The sequence below is a fragment of the Helianthus annuus genome, chromosome 15 (assembly GCF_002127325.2).
Source record: "Helianthus annuus cultivar XRQ/B chromosome 15, HanXRQr2.0-SUNRISE, whole genome shotgun sequence".
NCBI classification, from domain to species: Eukaryota; Viridiplantae; Streptophyta; class Magnoliopsida; order Asterales; family Asteraceae; genus Helianthus; species Helianthus annuus.
The window spans coordinates 105,853,160-105,875,897 of NC_035447.2; the positions used below are offsets into that span (position 1 = coordinate 105,853,160).

The 22,738-nt window shown below is 36.5% G+C and overlaps 3 protein-coding genes across 3 annotated transcripts; 2 read left to right on the forward strand and 1 right to left on the reverse strand.

Moving 5' to 3' along the window:
- Positions 1–2,578: 2,578 nt before the first annotated feature.
- LOC110885922 lies at positions 2,579–8,945 on the forward strand. Its single transcript, XM_022133662.2, has 5 exons — positions 2,579–2,777; positions 5,734–5,982; positions 6,845–6,941; positions 7,154–7,256; positions 8,640–8,945. Exons 1-5 carry the CDS (start codon positions 2,622–2,624, stop codon positions 8,719–8,721), a joined length of 687 nt encoding a protein of 228 aa, XP_021989354.1. The 5' UTR covers positions 2,579–2,621; the 3' UTR covers positions 8,722–8,945.
- A 5,472-nt stretch (positions 8,946–14,417) lies between these two features.
- Positions 14,418–15,230, reverse strand: LOC110882794. The gene is made up of 2 exons (XM_022130728.1): positions 14,670–15,230; positions 14,418–14,576 (listed from the first exon to the last, which is right to left on the reverse strand). Exons 1-2 carry the CDS (start codon positions 15,228–15,230, stop codon positions 14,418–14,420), a joined length of 720 nt encoding a protein of 239 aa, XP_021986420.1.
- Positions 15,231–16,851: 1,621 nt separating this feature from the next.
- LOC110885921 (ras-related protein RABH1e) lies at positions 16,852–21,091 on the forward strand. The gene is made up of 6 exons (XM_022133661.2): positions 16,852–17,087; positions 18,701–18,771; positions 18,903–18,991; positions 19,641–19,752; positions 20,180–20,270; positions 20,792–21,091. Exons 1-6 carry the CDS (start codon positions 16,971–16,973, stop codon positions 20,933–20,935), a joined length of 624 nt encoding a protein of 207 aa, XP_021989353.1. The 5' UTR covers positions 16,852–16,970; the 3' UTR covers positions 20,936–21,091.
- The last annotated feature ends 1,647 nt before the right edge of the window (positions 21,092–22,738 follow it).

The following is a 22,738-nucleotide window of genomic DNA, read 5'->3' on the forward strand; positions in this document are numbered from 1 at the left end:
AGAAGAGGTGAACCAAATGTCTGCGGCTGCAAGGAAAAGAGGGTTTGTTTTTTTTTATTTTATAAAACATCTTCTCTGACACACACTACACACTTTCACACACAAACCTCGATCTCTCTCCTCTCTGCCTTCATCACCACCACCAAGCACCACCGTCACCACCGTCACCACCGTCACCAGAAACCTCCCCCGTCGCAACCACCCACCCCCGTCACACTCTCCTCCCTCGATCTCTCTCTCTCTCTCTGCCTTCATCACCACCGTCACCACCGATCTCCGATGATGATGATGATGGTCTCCTGCTGTTCAAGCACCACCACCGATATCCTCCACCGATGATGATGATGGTCTCCTCCCTTGATCTCTCTCTCTCTCATCGATTTGGGGTTTGTTTGATTTAGGGTTTCGGTTCAAGCACCACCACCGATCTCCGATCTGGTAGCACCACCACCACCGATCTTTCTCTCTCTCTCTCTCTCTCTCTCTCTCTACGGTATGTCGGTATCTCTCTCACTTTCTCGATTTGGGGGTTTGTTCGATTTAGGGTTTTGGTTCGATTTGGGGTTTTTGGGCAGGGATGTGGTTGTGGAGGTTTGGGCAGGGATGTGGTGGCGGAGGTGGTGGTGGAGGTGGTGGCAGGGATGTGGTGGTGGTGGTAGGGATGTGGTGGTCGATGATGATGATGATAACAGATGATGACGATGATGGTGTCGGAGCAGGGGTGTCGGAGGTGGAGGTGGTGGCGGAGCAGGGGTGTCGGAGGTGGAGGTGGTGGCGGAGTAGGGGTGTCGGAGGTGGAGGTGGTGGCGGAGTGGAGGTGGTGGCGGAGCAGTGGTGTCGGAGGTGGAGGTGGTGGCGGAGCAGGGGTGTCGGAGGTGGAGGTGGTGGCGGAGTGGAGGTGGTGGCGGAGCAGTGGTGTCGGAGGTGGAGGTGGTGCCAAGAAGAGGTAAACGTCTGCGAGGAGAAGACTTGGGTCCATGTCTGCTCCAAGAAGAGGTCTCGCAGACCTTTTTTAATGAAAGGTCTGCGAGAAAACAAACAAGCTGCAGACATCAAACGTCTGCGCGCGTCTGCGTCGCGCAGACATAAGTGGCCAGAAGTACTTCTGGCCAAAAAACAAACAGCACCTAAATTTCTCTCCGATACTCCTTAGCCTTTTAGGTTGTCCATTGTTCTTCATATTATATTCCATAAAAAAAGTATTTTTTTTACCTTTTGTTATCTTCTGCTCAACCTGCTTTGCATAAATCTCTAGGTTTGCTCGAGCTTCTGTGTATGCATTGCGGAGTTATTTTCTGCTTACTGCCAGTCCAAGACTGGTTGATGCACCCGGGTTTTTACTCATGGTACCCGAGTTCGATCCCCACTTGAGGCGGTTTATTCCCCTCTGTGGCGGCTCTCAACTCGTCAAGCCTTGATCCAGGGCGAGGTACTTGTGGGGTTTTTTCCCTGGACGCCGGTCACTCTCTGATGCCAGCTGGGGCACAGTTAAGATACTCACGTCTGGCCGGAGAGAGGCGACGGGCCTCCCCAATGAGGGGGGGGGGGTGTGGGGTGTCTCGCACCCAAAAAATGATGACACCTTCCCGTTAAAAAAATATTTTTTTTCTTACCTAGTTTTTTTATTTTTACGATATGTTTTTATTTTTTTACTGTTTTTATATAATTAAATTTTAGCTATGACTTTCCAAAAAAAAAGTTAGGATGTGAGATGAAAATTAAACATATTTTATGAATTCTAATTTCTTAAGGTAAAAAAAAATAATATTATGTTCATATATAAAGTGAGTTTGCCGTTTAAAAAAAATCTAATCTAACATATAATAAAAGACTCCAAAGAATGCCACATGGCATTTTCTCCTTCAACTTATTAAATATTAATAATATTATAATATTATTAGTATATCTAATAAGGAAAAAAAGTATTGAATTAATTTAAAAACTTATCGTCTTACTATATCTAATAAGTTAATATTAAATTTAAATATTAATAATATTGATAACTAAACTATATATTCTATATTAACACGTTAACAATAAAAATAACATTATTAGTATATATCTAATATCTATAAAAATAACATTGTTAGTATATATCTAATATCTAATAAATTATTAACATCTCTTGAATCAATATGAATATCTTATATCTAACTTTTTTACTTTCAACGTTGGTCCCTCATACTTTTCGTCTTTCGCAAGTTTTTACGTTTCATTCTAAATTTTAAGAGTTTACACGCCGAAACGTGCGTGTGAGATTCAACGTTTTTTCGTCTATTTTTTTCGTTTGACAGACTCGTCGCAAGGCGCGTATTTCTTCTTGTTTGACATGTTTGTTGTGACACGCGGGTCCTACATCGACTTAGTTATTTCTTATATGTTTTACGTTTCAGACTAATTTGTCCGCATTAACACTCGCAAGGGGTGTGTGTGGTTCAATGATTTTACATCTGCTTTTCGTTCAGTTTTATTTTTTCCCTTTTTTATTTATTTTGTTTTTACAAACTTTTCCAATGTTGATGGTTACTAATAGTGTTGTGGCATTGTTGCTACTTGGCACGGTTTTACGCTCTCGCCGCAACGCGAGGGGCTTAATACTAGTAAATAAATAAAAAAATATTATGTTGTTTCAGACAGATACGTTACCCACTGACTCCCATTATTCTTATTTTATTCAAACCCTCAAAAGATGCTCAAAACTCATCATCTCATTCTCAACATCACTCAAATTTCAACCTGCAAATCGTCAATCAATGGCGGTCAACTCTACTGAACAGGTTTCTTCACGCTCTGCATGTTGCATTATTAATCCTTCATTACATTCATAATTCATTCATTTCTGTTGCTGCTTTTAAATTAGGTTAATCTGCATCTGATCGTTGCGATTTTCGCTTTATGTTTGCATAGATTGACTTCACTTTCGTCCTTTAATTGAGTTCATGTTTGATTTAATGCTCCTAATTTCAGTTTTACATGTCAAAAGTTATAGGAGAACGTGAGATTTGGGGATTTGTTTTTGATTTGTTTTTGATTTATTGTTGATTTGTTGACAATTATTATTTCAGTTTCAAATTAGTAATGTGATCTCAGAATCTCAGTTAATTTAATTGTAATGTGATGAGGCTTGGTGGATGTGGTCCCTAGGGTTTGGAATTGGGCTGTCTGTCAATATCTTTTGGGATCTTGTTGACATTAGGTTGATTGTGACAGGAGGAGATAGTGGCTAATGGATGGATGTTTTGAGTTTTGAATAAATTGATTTATGAGGTTTTATGAAATGATAATTAAACTTTGGGTGGCAGACTCGTTTGATATGTTTACTTTTAAGCAACTTCTTTTACTCACTTGAGACGCCGGAATAAAATATAACTTGAATCGGCCAATTTACAAGTAAACGGTTCAAAATGGCCATAGTTAACATTATTATATCCTCTTGAACTTTCTAAAGCCATATAATGGACGATCGGCAAAGCTGAAAGTGATGTTGGATCATAGTTGTCAACTTGGTTTTAAAATGCGCGCATAATGCGTGATGCGCCCGATGCGCTGATGAGAGCGCATCGCTACAGCTGATGCGATGTGTTTACGTGATGCGAGAATATTGCGCGCATTTCGCGCTCATCGCATAATGCGCTCTGATGCATGCAATGCAACATTGTTTCTTATGCTTCTTTTCCAGATTTAATGAATTGTGTTCGGTTTACTCCATCATTAACATCTTAGTATGCTTGATTTGAACCAAAAAGCACAACTCTTATCTTCTAATTATGTCATTTGTTTTACTTTAAGTATGTTTTTATAAGTTTTTATGTATAAATAATTTTTGAGTATTTTTATTTATAAAGAACGCATCACATACGTGATGCGCTCGCATCGCACATCACGCATCGCGCATCAGATTTTTGGACTAAACGCATCGGAGCGCATCACGCAATTTAAAACCAAGGTTGTCAATAGTGGTCGCTATGGTCGCTGCAGCGAATGGCGTAGCGTATAGGTCGGAGGTCGCTACAGGGTATGTAGCCATAAATAGCGGGATTTCAGTTTTTTTTTTTTTAAATATAAATAGCGATTAAATAAATATAAAATAGCTGGATTATAGGTTTTTGTTAAATATATGTGTAAAATAGCGTATATACCAGGGTATTTTGATATAGAGTGAGGTTCGGCTACAAAGTCTAAAACTCTTAATAAGTGTACAAAGTCATAAAACACCATAGTTTTAGCCATAAAACACACCTAAAACCCACAAGTAACATAGTGAATGTTACTAAAACACCATATTCAAACCCTAATTGTTCATTAAAAACTTCAAACACCATATTGAACTATGAATATAAAACACAACATGATAATCAACATAAAACACAACAATGTTAGTCATTCGACAATCAGAGCCTTATCATTTAAAACACAAAACAAAATCCTCAAATATGGTGTTTTAGTAATCTTCATTATGTTATTTGTGCGTTTTGAGTGGGTTTTATGGTTAACATTATGGTGTTTTATGACTTTTTACACTTTTTAGGAATTTTGGACTTTGTAGCCAACTCCTAGCCTTTTGATATAATATACATATAATGTTTTTTTATTTATTTTTCTAGTGTATCGCGATTTATAAAATAGGTCCGCTATTTATCGCTATTCTCTACGCAACATATAGGTACCTTATCGCTATTTTTCGCCATTCGCCATTAACAACTATGTGTTGGATTATGTTTGTGTGTGGGTTTAGACAAGTCTTTGTTAGGAGGATATATAATTACTTGTTTATAAAATACACAAAATAAAAAAATAAATAAATTAGATTCAACTTAACATGGTCCTTTTTTGGTCTAAAGTTGCTCATTCTTGCTTACTGTATAGTTTTTTGTTTTGCGTTTTGACAATAATGGTGGTTTTGCAGTGGTTTAAGAAGTTGATTGTTCAAGATTTCGTTTTTGTGAAATCATAGTAACGTTTCATTAAACACTTGTTTCTCCATTTTTGTGTTTGCTCTTTGCTTCATGTTGTTACATTGCTTTTAGCCAAGCTTAAAGAAGCTTTCTCATGCCTACAATCAATATGAACAAAATAAATATTGATAATTACTTGTTTTTCCAAGTGTGAGAATGATTTTCCATCTCTCTCTCTATATATATACATATAGTGAAAGTGTAAAATACAATATTGCTTAATGTACGAGCGTACGCTATGGAAATTACGCATGTTGAAACATAATTACGCATGTTGAAACATAATTACGCATGTTGAAAGGATTCAGAGTTTGTGAAGTAGATTCCGAGTTATGATCTTTTACGCATGTTGAAAGATAATTACGCATGTTGAATGAAGGTTCGGAGTTTGCCAAAGAGATTCCAAGTTTATGAAGTAGGTTCCGAGTTTGCGAAGTGGTGTTCCGAGTTTATGTCAACATGCGTGATTTATGTTTTTCACATGCGTGATTAGGGTTTTGAGTTTCACAATGTGCGTAATTTCACAGCGTACGCTCGTACGTTAAGGAATATTGTACGTTAACCGGCCTCTATACATATATGTGTGTGGACGCGCATATATATGTCATTTTTACATGCCCTTCATTGGCCTTGTATGTACATTTATGTTTTTGTCAATCATGTTACTTTTCTATGTACCATTAGATAATTTTATCGAATATACATTCCAAAACAGAATTCCAAAACACCCCTTTAGATATATTTTAATTTAACGAGATGGTATGTTGTACGTATGCAGGGATGTGATACTTACAGTATTGTAGTATTGTCTGATGAATGTGAACTACCAATGGATCTCTCGACTCCTTCTGCTGCGGAGGTTTGTATTCCGCTTAAAAGCCAGCTGTCATTGGATGCTCGATTGAGCAATCAAAGCTATATCGACATGATGGTGGAAAATGCAGTTGCGTATTCAACATGCACCATAGATGATGATGCTGAAAAGGGGGGAAAGTCGGAGACTCAATGCAACGAACAAGTGTTGACGGTGAGTTAACGAAGTTACTCTATGTGCCGACTAATATCAGATAATCAGAATGTTCCTATTCCTAGTGCTGGAAAAATGGGGGGGGGGGGTTGAAAATGGTTCGGGTTAATATGCGTGATGTTTTGATACGTGACCCAAAACACTGTTTGTAACTTTGTTTTTTTAGAATTTTGATAAAATTATTAGGGAGTAGAATATGATTACGTAAAGCTTAGAGTAAAATGCCATTTTCGTCCCTGAGGTTTGGCCATTTTTGTGACTTTCATCCAAAGGTTTGTTTTTCTGCATTTGGAACCAAAAGGTTTAATCTTGCCATTTTCATCCAACTTGTTAACTCCATCCTTTTTTTCTCCATTAAATGAGGGGCATTTCTGTCTTTTTAGACATTTTGTATTAAAATAAAAAACACAGTAGCAAATAAAGATCCACCTCTGTTGACTTTCTCCCCACCCAAACCATTTAATCATCACAAAAAAGTTTCTAAAAAGACAAAAATACCCCTGACTTAACGAGTTGGATGAAAATGGCAACTTTTAAACCTTTTGGATCCAGATGCGGAAAAACAAACCTTTGGACGAAAGTAGCCAAAGCTTTGAATAAAAATGATTTGGGAGGTTTTAGTCATTCAAAGTACACTTTAGGGTAATTCTGTTCGACCCATTTGACAAGATTAAGAAAAAGCCTGAATTGACCGACCCATTTATTGTCTAAAATTGATTGGTTTATATGTTGAGAAGTATATTTGTGGGTCTATATGAAAGTGTTAAAATTATTCAAATAGTAATCATAAGTAGCATTCTAAGCAAGGTTATAATTGTAATTTCATCTTCTTTCTAATTTACCTACGAAAGGTATTTTGCAGAAATCACTGCAGAAACAGATCAGCTTTGACATGGGAGGCAGATACATGCAGCTGTTGATGAATCATAGCCTGATGCTATCCAAGTATTCCACTCGAGGTACCCTATCGAACACATTTCTTGTTTGCAGATTAATATATCGACCCGTTTATGTGAAACATGTTACTTTTGTTAAAAACTAGCCAAACAGATAAAAAATTTAAAGTTAAAGCAATTAAGGGAACAATTCAAATGTGTCGAATATCATCCCAAGGTTTTATAACCTCAGAATGTAACATCTAACTGATGAAGTGTATGCTTTTATTTGGCAGATAGAATTGCAACTGAGAAAATTCTTGATGCTCCGAAATCGAGGAAGTATAAGCGTGCTGCTTCTTTTAGTTCAAGAAAAGTTGTTTTCCTCTTCTCCGTCTTGTAAGTTCACAACTTTGAACTTTTAATCGTTTTACAAGTTCACAACCCGTCAACCTGACATGAATGACACTCTAGTTTTTGACATTTAAAGACCCAAACAACTAGGGCTGTAAACGAACCGAACGAACACGAACAAGGCCATGTTCGTGTTCGTTCGTTAAGGAAATTAACATGTTCACGAACTGTTCACGAACGCATACCGAACATAAGTTTATGTTCGTGTTCGTTCGTTAAGGAAATTCGGTTGTTCACGAACAGTTCGTGAACACTGGTCTCAAACACAAACAAACGCAAGCGAACACAAAAGAACGCAACCGAACATTTAACTTGAAAATAAAAAAATAAAAATACTGTTATCCTGAAACATTGGATATAAGTAGTTAAATACAACCATCAAATGACAAATCAAAACACAAGAAGTCTAACACCACCAAACGATGAATCAACTTTGACTAACTTAGAGATAATTTTCCCCATAAATGTCATAGCCTGTCCAAATTTTAGCTAACTTAGAAAAAAATACGGTTTCAAGTTTTCAATATATTTAGATAAAAGGTTTATTATATATTATTTTTTAATATAATCAAACGAACACGGACGAACGTTACCGAACGTTCACGAACGCAGTCGAACGAACGAGACCTATGTTCGTGTTCGTTCGCTAAGCTAACCGGACGAAATTTTTTGTTCGTGTTCGTTCGTTACGCTAATCAAACGAACATAAACGAACTTCCCGCCGAACGGTTCACGAACTGTTCGCTAAACGTTCAGTTCGTTTACAGCCCTACAAACAACCAATGTTAGTGATTTTCGCGTCCTCATTATTTGTAATTGAGATTTAGACAAGACTGAAGGGATATTAGTTTAAACTCTAACACGAGTTATGAAGTATGAAGTGCGCAGTGCATGCTTGTATGAGCTAATATGATTCCAAACCTAACAAATGGCAAATAAAAAGAATGGCTAAAAAGGTAACGGGTCAAACACTCAAACAAGTTTATTTCAAATAGGTCAAATAAAAAAGGGGTAGGTGCACAGTACCCCTGACCGCGGAGGGGATCCCCCCTCCCAGTTCACCACCCGACAAGGATCCCTGGCGGCAAATACCCTCCCAACACTTGGGGTTCGAGAGAGGTGGGGTTGCCACGTCTCGAACCCGAGACCCCAACGATCCAAGTGTTGGAATATGGGTGTCGGTGGCCAACTGAGCTACCCCAGTTGGTTAAAATAGGTCAAATAAGAAGACAACTAAAAGGGTAACGGGTCAAACACTCAAACAATTTGAAAAAAGTTTACTTCTCTTGAATCACTTTATTTAAAGATTTAGCTTTGTACATCTACTAAATTGTGCTTTTGTCTCCTTCGGTTTTATTGTTTATACAGGTCGAGTTTGGGAACAGTGATACTTATATATCTGACATTAAGAATTAGACAAATGGGTGACGCCGCAGTTCATTCGGACTGAACTTACCTTCACTTGGTAAGTTCACTTCTTTTTTCTCCTGAAAACGATTGCTGTGCATTCAAGTTACGCGCTCTTTGATTGTTTTGACTGACGAATTCTTTCCGTTTTTAGGAGTTGCATTTTTTTTTTTTAAAGTTTTTAGCAGTCTAGTTCTCTCTTGATGTGTACATAACATGAGAAAACATTGTTGAAATGTAGTAGTTAATGATCTTTTCTCTTTGCTATTTTGATTTGTGATGATGCTAAGATGAGGGTATGGGCCCAGGCCCATGCTATTTACATACTGCAAACTTAATTTGCAGACTGATGGGGCCCAATTTGACTTGCAAAAAGTTGAGAAAGAAAACAAGTTATATACCTTGTTTTGTTGGGATTGGATAAACAACTTTAATGCTCAAGTCAACAATGAATACGTTGGTTATACGTCCACACCACAACACATTGGTGTCATTGTTCATGACACGTAAACTTTAAAGTCACACACAAAGGGTGCTAAACGGGTAGTGTTCGTGGGTTGGCGGGTTAAACCCGATCCGAACCCGAAAATTTTAGACGAAACCGAACCCGATCTGAACCCGGAAATTGTGTCATAAATATGAACCCGAACCCGACTGATTCAACCCGATTTTTTTTTCCAGCAAATTAAAATATTAAAATTAACATCTACTATAAAAAAACACAAATTTATATAATAAAATTACATTAAAATCATAAAATCTTATGTCAATTTCCCTTTTTAAGTTATAATTATAGCATATAATACACAATCAACATAATTTATGACATAAAACATATTGTAAAAAATATAATATAATAGAAATGGGTTAAACTGGCCAACCTGACTGGTTGACCCGAACCTAACCCGTTTAGCTAAACGGGTTCGCGGGTTTAACCTGAAACTGACCTGAAGCCGTTTAGACTAAACACAAATCCGCGAATTTCGTGTTAGCTTCGTGTCGTGTCAGAATTTTACACCCCTAAATAGTACGTATGCAAAAACTACATATGTAATATGACTTGATCACGCTCAGCTCCGTATGTATTGTGATATATGGCTAGAAGACAAACATTTACTTTTTTTTTTTTTTTCTGAACGGAAAATGTTACTCCTAATCTACTTTACACCAATAATTCTAAGCCCAGATTCAAACCTTTGACCTCTCCTCTAAGAGACATGTGTCTTTACAAAGTGGACTAATCCCACATTGACGGCAAACAATTACTTAGGATGTAAATTGTGGACTTTCACAACCTTCGTCAACTCCACAACCGTCCCCATGAAAGTTGCCACGTCGGTACTCGTGAAGTTGTCGTGAAAGAAGGTAGCGTTTTAGTTACTCGCATTATGGCCCTAACAAGGGTTGGAATAATCATAGGTATAGGTGCACAAACCAGGTTTTTTTGCTCAAACCGGTACGAAAATGAGTATTTAATCAATATTAACATCTAGATTTTTTAAAACTAGAAGATGCAAGGGGTTGAAGGGGGTGGAGTTAACTTGAGAGTTAAGACTACTTTGGCTTTTCTATCATATGAAGTTTCATTGATGTATGCTATTCACGTGCTCTACATTAAGTGTGGGATGCAAGAGGTTGATTTCTTCACAATCTTTTGGTTGTTTTTTAAGTTACCTTTAATGCATGCTCCTGAAAGTTATTACATTTTATTATTGAAGAGATGGAAATCTTGGGTAACATACAGTGGCGGACCCAATAATTATTTGCTGGAGGTGCGGATGAGGTGTTCAACCATATTTTTAAGGGGTGCGATCGGTTTTTTTTTTTACCTAAAATAGACACTAATTTTTTTTTATCAAGGGGTGCGGCCGCCCACCTTGGCCAAAGGGTGGGTCTGCCCCTAGTAATATAATGTTTAATAATAACTCACCATTATATATTACAGGAGATAATGATGAACACGGAATATTTTTGAGTTAAAAATCATGTTACATGTGAACTTAAGATATGAATACTTAGAAACTAGATGCCTTGGTATTAAACTTATGTTTTGAGGGACTATACAATTTCATTTTTAACTGTAAAAAATGGAAAATCAAAAGAAAGCGAGGATTTTTACTTTTCAGCTACACACTCGTACAAAAAGTTTTATTTAGTCAGGTTAAAGTCACCCCGACATAAATAAATAAGTAAAACCAAACCATTGGTGATGGTGTAAGATTTTTACAAAGTCACTATCACATTTTCTCTCATAGGGTCCTTTTAGTAGTTGATTTGCTAAGTTTTTCATAACCGAATCTCATGAATAATTACTTAAAAACCATTTAAATTGATTTGGGTAGTTTAATTAGAGAACATATATCAAATAAAATAACCAAAAAGCATCACGTTTTCGTTTTATTACCATTTGCAAAACAATTTCCATTATCAATAATATATTAATATGTCTCCTAAGCTCTATAAGTTTTCAATTAGGCCTAACAAATGGATAAAATAAGTTGGCAGGAGAGCACTTGTTGCAGCACAATTTGAGTTTAAATATTTTAATTAGTTAGAATTATCTTCATAGTTTTCACTTTTATAAATACTATTTTTAAAATTATTACAAATCAGAATATTAACCATGAAAGATAAGATGATACATGATATGAGTTAAGTCCACATCAACAAAGATAAAAAACATACAAAAATAAGAAATTGAATTTTACATTCTTATAGAATGTTTTTTTTTTCTATTTTTTTTATCCACCAATCAAATTTTACGTTCTTATTGAATGTTTTTATCCACCTCAACATGGCCTAACAATATTTTCGATCAGAGTTCACCCTGTTCAATAACACCCGACCGAGACCAACCCTCTTATGGTCCAGTCTTTAGTTTGAATTCCTAAGTTTTTGGTTTTACGTATGTTTCATTTTCTCTCGGTTCGGTATGGTTTCGATCCGATTCAAAACCCTAAAATCAAATCTCATTTTTAAGTGTCATTTACGTCTATGAGGTTTGTCCACTTTTATTATTTCAGGTCCAATTTCAAAATTGTACAATTTTCCTCTCTGTCTTTCTCGAAACGTGTCATTTCAGTCCAAAAAACTAACTGCAATTAGCTCATGGGTAAAATAGTCATTTTAAATAGTGGTTTGGAGTGGTTCGGAGGCTGGTGCGCGATAGAGGGTATGTAAAACCTCCAAACCACTATGTAAAATGTCCATTTTACCCCTGAGCTAACTGAGTTTTTTAACTGGAGTTGATTTTTTGGACTAACATTGCATGTTTCGAGAATGTCAGGAAAGAAAATAGTACAATTATAAAATTTGATCCGAAATGACAAAAGTGAACAAATTACCAATCTTAACTTAATAAAAAAAAGAGTAAACTGCAATTTTACCCCCTGACGTTAGGGGTCATTGGCATGTCTACCCCCCTAAGGAAATAATTGCAATTTTACCCCCCACTGTTTGGGGTTATGTCGCACTTTTACCCCCCGGACCAAGTTTCCGTTATTGTTACCGTTAGTTTGTAGTGAAAACTCCAAACAACCCTTCATCTTCCCCATTAAATAGGTTGTATCCTGCCCTAAATCGCTAACGTTCTTCAATCGACCCCCAATCACTGCCCTCAATCCCTCAATTCACTGCCCTCAATCCCTCAATTCACTGCCCTCAATTCTTTGCCCTCTAATCAGTGCCCTGAACATGTCTTCATCTTCGTCATCTGTGCTTCGATTGAAGGGCAAAACTCAACATTTAGACATCATATGTTCATGTGGTGCGAAAACAGTGATGAAACAATCAGAATCGACAGCTAATCCTGGTCGTTGGTATATTCGATGTGTAAGTTTCTTCTGTTTTATGCTTATTGAATCTTAACTTTGTTGGAAAGTCTTGTTTATGATGTCCGATAATAGGTTGGAGGATGTGGATTCCTAAGATGGGCTGACAAAGGTGAAGAACAGGGATGTCCGGTTTGCGGAGAGGTAATGCCTGGTTTAATTGATGAGTTGGCTAAGTGCAAAGAACAGTTGGGTCGGTACAAGAATGGAGGTGTGTTGAAACTGAAGATGTACTTTGTGATTACTTGGGTGTTCATTGTTCTACTGTTTTTGGTTAAGTAGTTTAATGTGGACAAGAGTCTGAATTGATGTACTTTAAGAGATGATTGTTCTACTGTTTTTGGTTAATTATACTTTGTGATGCAATGGTCTTGTTCAAGTTCTTATTATATGTTTGTTTGGTAGACTGGTTGTAATTTTGTAGGTAAGGATGTTGACAATGAGAAAGATGTTGGTAAGGATGAAGACGTCGTTGCAGCCGAAGAACCAGACAATTATGTCTACTTTGAGGATCAAGAGTCTGAGATACTCAGACCTTACATGGAGCAAGAAACTGATTATGAAAAGATATTCGGAGATCCGACAAAGGATTATGACCCTGAAGTGCTGGAACATGCATGGGATTACACATATTGGGATGAAGATGATGATTGGTACTTTGACCTATATGAAGGGGAGCATGGTTCTGATTCGGATTGGTCTTGTTTGGATGATTGTCACTGGAAATAGGCTAGATTTTGTTTGGTTTTAAGTTTGTATGTTGGACCTCTTATTTGTACTAAATGTTGCAATGTAATCGATTCACTTTCTGCCTCTTATTTGTACTAAAGCAGCCAAACATAAAGATTGTAAACCAACATGCAGCCATATTTGTATAGAACCCAAAGTTGACAAACCTAACATTGTCTTGAACAAACCATACATAAAGGTAGAAACCTAACATTGTCTTGAACAAACCAAACATAAAGGTACAAACCAAACATTGTCTTGAACGAACTTGACAAACAAACAAACATAGTCTAAACTTACAAACCATCCATCACTCATCAAGATTGTAAACTGGTGCACCTTGAGTGGCAGTGTGTGATTCCTGTGAAGCAATGGATTGTTCAGCCCCTTGTCCTTTGCAGCTCCTGACATTGTGACCCATATTCCCACATTTACCACACTTGATGCTACCACCCTTTATGGTCATTTTACCTCCTTTGTCGAACTCCTGCTCAAGCTCTTTTTCACCATATGCCTTCTTTCTTTTCTTCTTTGTCCTTCCAACTTGTGTATGATGCTTTGGTGGGATGAGTGTTGTTGGACACTCTGAAGGAGTCCACATCTCCGGCCCGTTGATTGGCTCTATGACATTGTAATAAACTTTCTTCCATGTTGACAGCCAATACACTTCATCCACCCACTCTTTTAGTATGCCAGCATCAATGCTATTCCTTGACATATCCCATATGGCTGCAACTGCATGTTTGCAAGGCATCCCTGTCAAATCCCACTTCCTGCATGCACAAGTTTTATTTTTAACATTCACAACACACTGTGATCTCGGACCTGTGACTTGATGCTTGTCCGAATCAACCATTAAAACAGACATTTCAGCAGCCTGTTTCTTGATCTCATCGAAGACGTCAGTGGCATGAGGAGTGAGTGGCCCCATACACTTTGCTTGTAATTTCTTGACATTCACTATTCTCTTGGTCATGTACTCCCGAATGAATTCTAGGCATGTGATAATCGGCTTGTCCCTTGCTCATATGATTTGTCTGTTAAAAACCTCACATATGTTGTTCAGCAACATATCACATTTAGCTCTTCCAGAAAAATATGCTCTTAACCAAGCGGTGAATGGGATCTCATTCAGCCAGTCATACATAGCTCGTTCTGTTGTCTTAATTTCTTCCATAGCTTAGTTAAAGTATGGAATAGATTTCTTCCTTCCGGCTGACCAAAGCAAATTCTTGTAAAGATCTCCACGCCACTTGGATTTCATGTTCTCATGAATGCGCCTCAAACAAAATTTGTGCTCAGCATTAGGAAAAACAGCTAGCATAGCAGGAATCAGACCCTGTGATACAAAATGCAATTAATGACAATATTTTGCTTCAAAAGTTTTTTGCAATGTTTTAATTAAGACAATATGACCTTAAGAACTTATTACCTTTTGTCTGTCACTGATGAAGGTGAAACAAGAGTTAGTCGTACACCCTAGGTCATCTCTCAACAGTTGCAAAAACCATTTCCAGGTTTGTGTTGTTTCTACCTCAACCAGGGCATAACAAACTGGATATATGCTATTGTTCCCATCAATACCAACAGCACTCAAGATCTGTCCAGGAAATGGACCTTTCATGAAACAACCATCCACACCCAGCAATGGTCTTCCAATCATCTTAAATCCTCTCATCATAGAGGCAAAACAAAAATAGACCCTTCGAAACTGCCTTGTAGGACTAGCTGAGTTCCCACATGGCTCCACATCAATTTTAATTGTACTACATGGGTTGGCTTTTAGAAGTTCATCACAGTATGACCTTAGCAGACCATACTGTTCTTGGTAATCACCATAGATCTTCGTAGTTGCTATCCTTTTGGCTCTGAAGACCTTATGTAGTGATATTTCAAGTTGATGCTTCCGAAGCAGTTGACTTTGGATTGCTTGAATTGGCATGTCTGGATTGCTTTCAATCATAGGTTGGATCTCTCTGGCAATCGAACTCATTGTATACAAAGAAACGGCCCTTGTTGTCAAACAATTGTGTTGATTACGAATGGTCTTCACACACCACTTATCCTTGTCTGTGTTCCTTGAGATGTGAACTGCCCAAGGACATGTGGGCTTGGTATGCCTTTTAAGGTGCTTGTATTTTTGCCCTACTTTTGTGCATTTACTATTTTGCCCCTCTTCTCCCTTTCTTTTTACAGGACCAAGTAGTGGTGGATTGCTTCCAAAACATACTACCCTATACCTTAACACTTCATTTTTTAGAATAAACACATCCCTCCTTGCCTTAAGAGCATAATCTTTCACCATCTGATTCATCTTTTTCTTGTCATCAATAAGCTGACCAATATAGAATGGCAGATCATTTGGACCTTTTGAAGCACTCTTGTTTCTCCTCCTTATCTTCCTGGCAACCTTATCTCTAAGGGTTGAATTTTCATCCGATCCACTTTCAAAATCCTCCTAGTCAACAGGCACATGACCTTCTTCGCTTCTGTCATCATCATGATCCCCATCACTTGAACCATCCAGCTCTTCCCTAGTAAAATCAACATTAGCCTGAACCTCTGCATATCCACCTCTATTTCATAAACCAAATTATCTTCCTCAACATACTCATAATCAGGATCACTTCCTTCACTCTCTTCTTCATCTTCATTCATACTATGATTCTGATTATTTATTGTAAATGATGCTGGAATAATTGCTTTACATGCCCCTACAGGACCTTCACTTGTATTTTCCAATGTTGTTGACATCCCGTGTTCAACATACATGTCTATCATGTTGGCTCCTTGACGCACATTAGCAAAGATAGGCTGTAAGTCAACATCACAATTTAATGTCCTAAGACCAAAATCCAACGAACAGTACGGTTCCTTGTAATGAATGCAGAAAAACAAACCATCATTGTATCCTAATTTCTTAACCATCTCCTCTAAAACATCAGTATTCAACACTCTAAATCTACATGATCAATGTAGTTCATCTTCCCACCAAAGTATCTCCTATTTGGGTTTTCTACAAAACTACCTATGGTAAATTGAGATGGGGTTTCTCTTGTAAACACAAATCAACAACAAATTAACACAGAAAAAAGTTAAACTTTTACCTAATTCAGACCCCTTTGAGCTTGCATGTCACTTACGGTACATTTCACTCGGTTCGAAATACTGATCTTCAGCTCGTATCTTCCACAATCGAAGATCCATGCTCGTAACAGACTTCTAATCTGCTGTAATTGTTGAAGAATGCCTGATCGCCGGTGCAGAGGTCTTCAATTTCGATTTAGGTTTAGTTCAGGGTTTCAAAGTGATGAATTGGTGATTAAATGAGGTTGCAGGTCAACACGAAAGCGAAATTACCTAATTGCCCTTTGACCATTAACAGTAGTCGCTAACATCTAACGGAAACTTGGTCCGGGGGGTAAAAGTGTGACATAACCCCAAACAGTGGGGGGTAAAATTGCAATTATTTTCTTAAGGGGTAGACATGCCAATGACCCCTAATCTTAGGGGGTAAAATTGCAGTTCACTCAAAAAAAAAAAAAAAAAAAAATCATGTGTAGTGATGGTCAAGTTGGCGGTTTCTCCTCCGTGTGATATAAATAGAACCCGATTGAAAACTCAAACCCGACTACTCCTTCTCCCCTTTCTCTCTCCTCCCAAATTTCTCTCCATTCTTTCTCTCTCTAACATTTTTCACAGATCTGATCTGAATCTGATCACCGATACGACAATGGCTGGGGTCTCACCTCTTGCCAAATACAAACTCGTCTTTTTGGGCGATCAATCCGTCGGCAAAACCAGCATCATCACCAGATTCATGTACGACAAATTCGATACTACATATCAGGTATAATTCCATTCATTTCTCTTCGTTTTTTGTTCGTTTTTGTGCTAGATCGTTTATGAATTGAAGCCAAATGATTGGATCGCGATGTTAGGGTTATGAATTCGTGTCTATTTTGTTTAGGTTTTGCGTTTGATCGATCGTTATTGTTGTATAGTTATTTAGGGAATATGGGTGTTATTGTTACAGGATTATTAGGTTTTGTTGTAAGGACTAGATAGGTTAAGATTTAGGAACATGAGGTGACATTGATCATTGATGTTTGGGATCAGTTCTGCTTGCAGGAAGCTAAATTAGATGAAGTATTTGTGTTAGATCATTTTCTGAATTGTATGGAGTTGAAGCTGGATGTTTGGATCGCAATGTTAGGTTGATGAGATCGTGTGGATTTTGTTTAGGTTTGCGTTCGATCGTTTGTTATTGTTGTGTAGTTATCGTTGTATAGTTATTGTTGTATAGTTATTTAGGGAATATAGGTGTTATTGTTATCGGATTGTTAGGTTTTGTTGACAGGTAGATAGGTTAAGATTTAAGAACATGAGGTAACGTTGATTGTTGATGTCTGGGATCAGTTTTACTTGTAGGAAGCTAAATTAGATGAAGTATTTGTGTTAGATCATTCTCTGAGTTGTATGCTGGTGAAGCTGGATGATTAGATCTCGACGTGTTCATTTTATTTGGGTTTTGCAATCGATCGTTCTTGACTTCTTGTTGTGTAGTTATTGTTGTATAGTTATTTAGGGAATATAGGTTTTATTGTTACAGGATTGTTAGTTTCTGTTGATAAGAACAGATAGGTTAAGTTTTAAGAACACGAGGTGACGTTGATCATTTATGTTTGGGATCAGTTCTGCCTGTAGGAAGCTAAGTTAGATGAAGTATTTGTGTTAGATCATTTTTTGAATTGTATGCAGTTGAAGCCGGATGATTGGATCGCGATGTTAAGATAATGAAGCCGTGTCGATTTTAAATAGGTTTTGCGTTCGTTCGTTTGTTATTGCTGTGCAGTTGTTGTTCTATAGTTATTTAGGGAAGATAAGTGTTATTGTTACCGGATTGCCAGATCATTTTATTACTTGTATGCAGTTGAAGTAGGATGATTGGATCACGATGTTAGGATAATGAAGTCGTGTCGGTTTTAATTAGGTTTTGCGTTTGTTCGTTTGTTATTGTTGTGCAGTTGTTGTTCTATAGTTATTTAGGGAATATAAGTGTTATTGTTACCAGATTGTTAGTTTATTTGTTGACAGGAGCAGATAGGTTAAGATTTAAGAACATGAGGTGACATTGATCGTTGATGTTTTGGATCAGTTCTGCTTGTAGGAACTAGGAAGCTAAATGTACAATTGGATATACAGAGAGATACTATTTCATGATACATCATAGAATATGCACTTTGAAGGATACAATGTTCTGAAGTGCATTCGAGTAATATTTATACTGTACATTGATTAACTGATTAAGCTCCATATCTTTGTTATATTGGATCTATCAATTCTTGTGTTCTTTCTTTCCTCATCCTTCATTGTTTATTATGTTTTGACTTTGTAATATGTCCACTCTTAGAGGGACGTTAAATGAACTAAAAGCTCTGATATTGTGGATATTAACTGCAGGCTACCATTGGCATCGATTTCTTGTCAAAGACAATGTACCTGGAAGATAGAACAGTTCGATTGCAGCTTTGGTAGGTTTTCATGTTTGCTAATACAATGTTCATATTGATAAAAGTATATGGTGTATCCTGAAAACTCAATGGTTTTTTAAAATGATTTACTTCATGTGTTTTGGCTTACATTTTCATAACATATCTTTCAGGGATACTGCTGGTCAGGAAAGATTTAGGAGTCTCATTCCAAGCTATATAAGAGATTCATCAGTTGCAGTCATTGTCTATGACGTCGCTAGTGAGTAGAAATTTTTTTTACTTAACAAGTCAGAAATGATCTCATGCACATTTTTCCTTCTTTAAATTCTTCTTTTTATGCTTAGTGCCAAATATTTGTGATATTTTGAAAATAAAAACGAACTTGTTTTGTTAGTCCTGGTGCATTGCAGAAGTACAAAAACTTCTAAGCCTGTGGACATTTTTTCTATCTGCGCAAACCTGAACAGGCTTTTGTAGAAGTTGCAGTTATAAACCTTGTATGAAATGAGATTAAGTTAGATTGCAATTTATTTGATAACTGATCAATTAGTCAGAAATGAAAAGTGTTAAACTTGTTAATACAAGGTCTTGAATTATTTTATGTACAAAAAGTTATCTTATTATTTTGATATATAGTTTTGTAGTCTTACTTATTACATTAATTGCTTACAACATACAAGAAAAGGGACAAAGAATGTTGGTTTTCAAATATTATTATTCATTTCGACTCACGTACGTACACATTAAAGTCACCCCTTCTGACTTTAACCCGCACATTTCACCACCTCCAGGATACATGCATTATAGTTTTTGTTATTCTCGAGTAAACACACTGCATGAAACAATAATTTTTATAAAATATATGAGACACTTAGTTCTATTTTAACCCGTTGATTTGTTATTTGCAGATCGACAGTCATTCTTGAACACTGCAAAGTGGATAGAAGAAGTACGTACTGAACGTGGCACTGATGTCATCATAGTTCTTGTTGGAAACAAAACCGATCTTGTTGACAAAAGGTTTGAACACATCTCATACTTTAAAAGCAGCAAGTTTTTGTGAAACTCAACCTTATCTGCAGATCTTGTTTGGTATAGGTGACAAGATGGATGGGTGGGTTGATACAGTTCATTTTTTTAATGGCTAACAAGTAATTGATGCATTAAAAACAATATTTTCATAACAATAACAATAATAATCAAAATCATTGAATAAATTGTATGTATTAAAAATGCACTTTAGCTAAAATCGTTTCGTTTACCAGTTTTAACTTGTTTGAGATAGTAATAACCCTTTATTGTGTTTTTCTTGACATTAGAACCATATTTTGGGTTGAGGTATGTTTTAGTTTCTATTCATTTTGGATATTTGGTCATTTTGTGGGTATTCATATATTATAAATGAAGATGTAATTATGATTCCCATTTAATTTTGATGATCAAACAGGCAAGTTTCAATTGAAGAAGGAGATGGCAAAGCTCGGGAATTCGGAGTCATGTTTATAGAAACCAGTGCAAAAGCCGGATTCAACATCAAGGTTTAATCTGTTACTTTTTATATAGCATCCATTAAACTGATTTGCAAACGACTTGCTTAGTTACATATTTTCGGCTCTTATAGTTTTTCTCACCAACTAGTAAGTCACGGGAAGGGGTGCTAAACTGGTCGTGTTTGCGGGTCCAACCTGAACACGCCACTCTCGTGGGCTGACATGAATGCAACCCGTTTTAAGTCGGAATTTTTTTTATGTTTTACTTTTTATACGTATCTGATACTGTAAAATTACAAATATACTAATACAACAAAATACAAATGTGTATAAAACGATACGTATGCGTTATGGTCAACCCTGTGGCAAAATGGTGAAGTTTGGTAACAGGTTAAAATGGATAAGTTTGTAGTGCGGGACTGCGGGTTGAGTTGGACTGGGATTGGGTTGGGTTGGGTTGGGTTGGATGGCCCACAAACACTTCTAAAAAGTTGCATGTTTTCTGACCCAAGTGAAACAATCTCTCACAAGTCAAACCAAAAATATAACATTTATTTTCCATAATACAGCCTTTATTTCGAAAGATTGCGGGTGCATTACCGGGGATGGAGACTCTTTCTTCCACAAAACAAGAAGACATGGTTGACGTGAATTTGAAATCTTCCGGTAACACGTCACAGTCAGAACAGCAAGGCGGAGGCTGCGCGTGCTAGAGATGCTTTTTGTAACGGGTTGGTTGGTTGGTTGGTAAGTTAATTTGTTGATAATTTTGATTTGTAAGTGACATGATGAAAGTAAGAAGATATGTTGCATTTTCAATATACATTTCTAGATATATATCATTCTATCACCATAGAGCAATGCATTCATGATGATGAAAGTTTTTATTAGCTCATTTTGTTGATCTACAAATAATGGTTTGTTTTACATTCGTTTTGTTTATATACCATAGAGCATAACATATGGGTTGCCGCGAGTCCCTGACCACTCACAACCCCTTATTCAAAACTCAATGATGTTGAAATAAAAGGCCCTAACTCAATTAAGCAAACCCAAAAATGGAACACTACGCATACTTTGTACGCCGCCACCTAAACCTTAACTATATCACCATTGTCGCCACCAATTGGAAATCGAAACATATTACAAGGATGTTTAGCGCAAATGTGGTGGTGGCATGGTGATGGAAACTGACTAGCGTGGTGCAAGGATATGCGCCAATTTTTCTTGGCTAAGAACCAAATTAAACCATCACAACATGTTAGAAATATCATTTGTACTCAACTTTTGACTAAGGGATGCCATAGTTAGCTTCAAACCTCCATCAAATCACATGCAAGACCCAAAAACCTCTTAAGACTTGATAAAAACTAGTCATAACATTAGTTAGAAATCCGACTTAAATCTTCTCTTCACCTTCAATATGTATTTTTTTTAGTCTAATCTACTTATTCATGATGAACCCCTTCAAAGAAACACACATCACACAATTGACAATTCTACACTTTGGAAATGTTGATGGTAGCCATTACTAAATATGCAACAACTTGTTAATTTTTGGTTTGTATACGCTCACAATCAATTAAGCTTTGATTTTGATGTAAGTTTTCAAATGTGCACTTAACAATAAAAAGGTGTTGTGTTGTAAATTTGTAATACTCACTTGAAAAGTTTAAGTGTATATATTAATTTTGGATGATTTTTTTGTACAAGTTAAGCAAGTCTGACATTAAACATTTTTCAAATTTTTTTTTCTGATCATTACTTATTACTATATGATAACAGCAATATATATGTCATAGTATGTGTAACAACAGAAGATCAAAATAATGCAAACTTGGTCCGGTTGTCGGTCTATATTTTTGCTAAAACGGTCTCGATCTAGTCTTCGAGCCATGAACAACAATCGTTTTGGGTCGCTAGTTTATGCATTTTGGGTTTCGTGAACGTTGATCAACACTGCATCCAACCTTCTTAATAACGATATTCTCTAAGAAATAATTTACAATGGTCATGTAAAATAAACAATATAGAAAACTGGATTTTTTAATATAAAATATTATCAGATAATTGAAGTATGTTAAGTACATTTAACATTATTATTATTTTTTAACAAAATCTATATTAAAATTAAAACCTATAAATTAGCAACAATTTTGGGCTTGGGTTACTTGTACCCTTAGCCTTGGGTGTTTTCCAAAAAAAAAAATGGAATATGTGGTTGTGCTTTATACACATGTCCACACATCTACTATGCTATGCAATTCACTTCATAAATATTCACTTATTTGTAGCAAGTGTTCTATGTTCAAGCATAAACAATTTTGTGATATGATCACTAGCTGAAGATATACATGTTCCATCCATTTTTTTGAAACGGGGAAGTTTTTTATATTGTTGTTTTCTTTAAGGTATTTGAAGATTTGAAATTGTTAGTTATAACTATATATATAGCAAAGTGTTTATTTTCTTTATCCAACTGCATATACTAAAAGGTTCATATACATCCAATAGGA

Bases quoted from the DNA above. Each gene is read 5' to 3' on its own strand.
- LOC110882794 (XM_022130728.1), bottom strand. From the start codon at position 15,230: ATGAGTTCGATTGCCAGAGAGATCCAACCTATGATTGAAAGCAATCCA. The intron at 14,577-14,669 runs GTAATAAGTTCT...TTTGTATCACAG, and splicing joins TCATCAGTGACAGACAAAAG to GGTCTGATTCCTGCTATGCT.
- LOC110885922 (XM_022133662.2), top strand. From the start codon at position 2,622: ATGTTGTTTCAGACAGATACGTTACCCACTGACTCCCATTATTCTTAT. The intron at 2,778-5,733 runs GTTTCTTCACGC...GTACGTATGCAG, and splicing joins CGGTCAACTCTACTGAACAG to GGATGTGATACTTACAGTAT. The intron at 6,942-7,153 runs GTACCCTATCGA...TTTATTTGGCAG, and splicing joins ATCCAAGTATTCCACTCGAG to ATAGAATTGCAACTGAGAAA.
- LOC110885921 (XM_022133661.2), top strand. From the start codon at position 16,971: ATGGCTGGGGTCTCACCTCTTGCCAAATACAAACTCGTCTTTTTGGGC. The intron at 17,088-18,700 runs GTATAATTCCAT...TATTAACTGCAG, and splicing joins AATTCGATACTACATATCAG to GCTACCATTGGCATCGATTT. The intron at 18,992-19,640 runs GTGAGTAGAAAT...TGTTATTTGCAG, and splicing joins CATTGTCTATGACGTCGCTA to ATCGACAGTCATTCTTGAAC.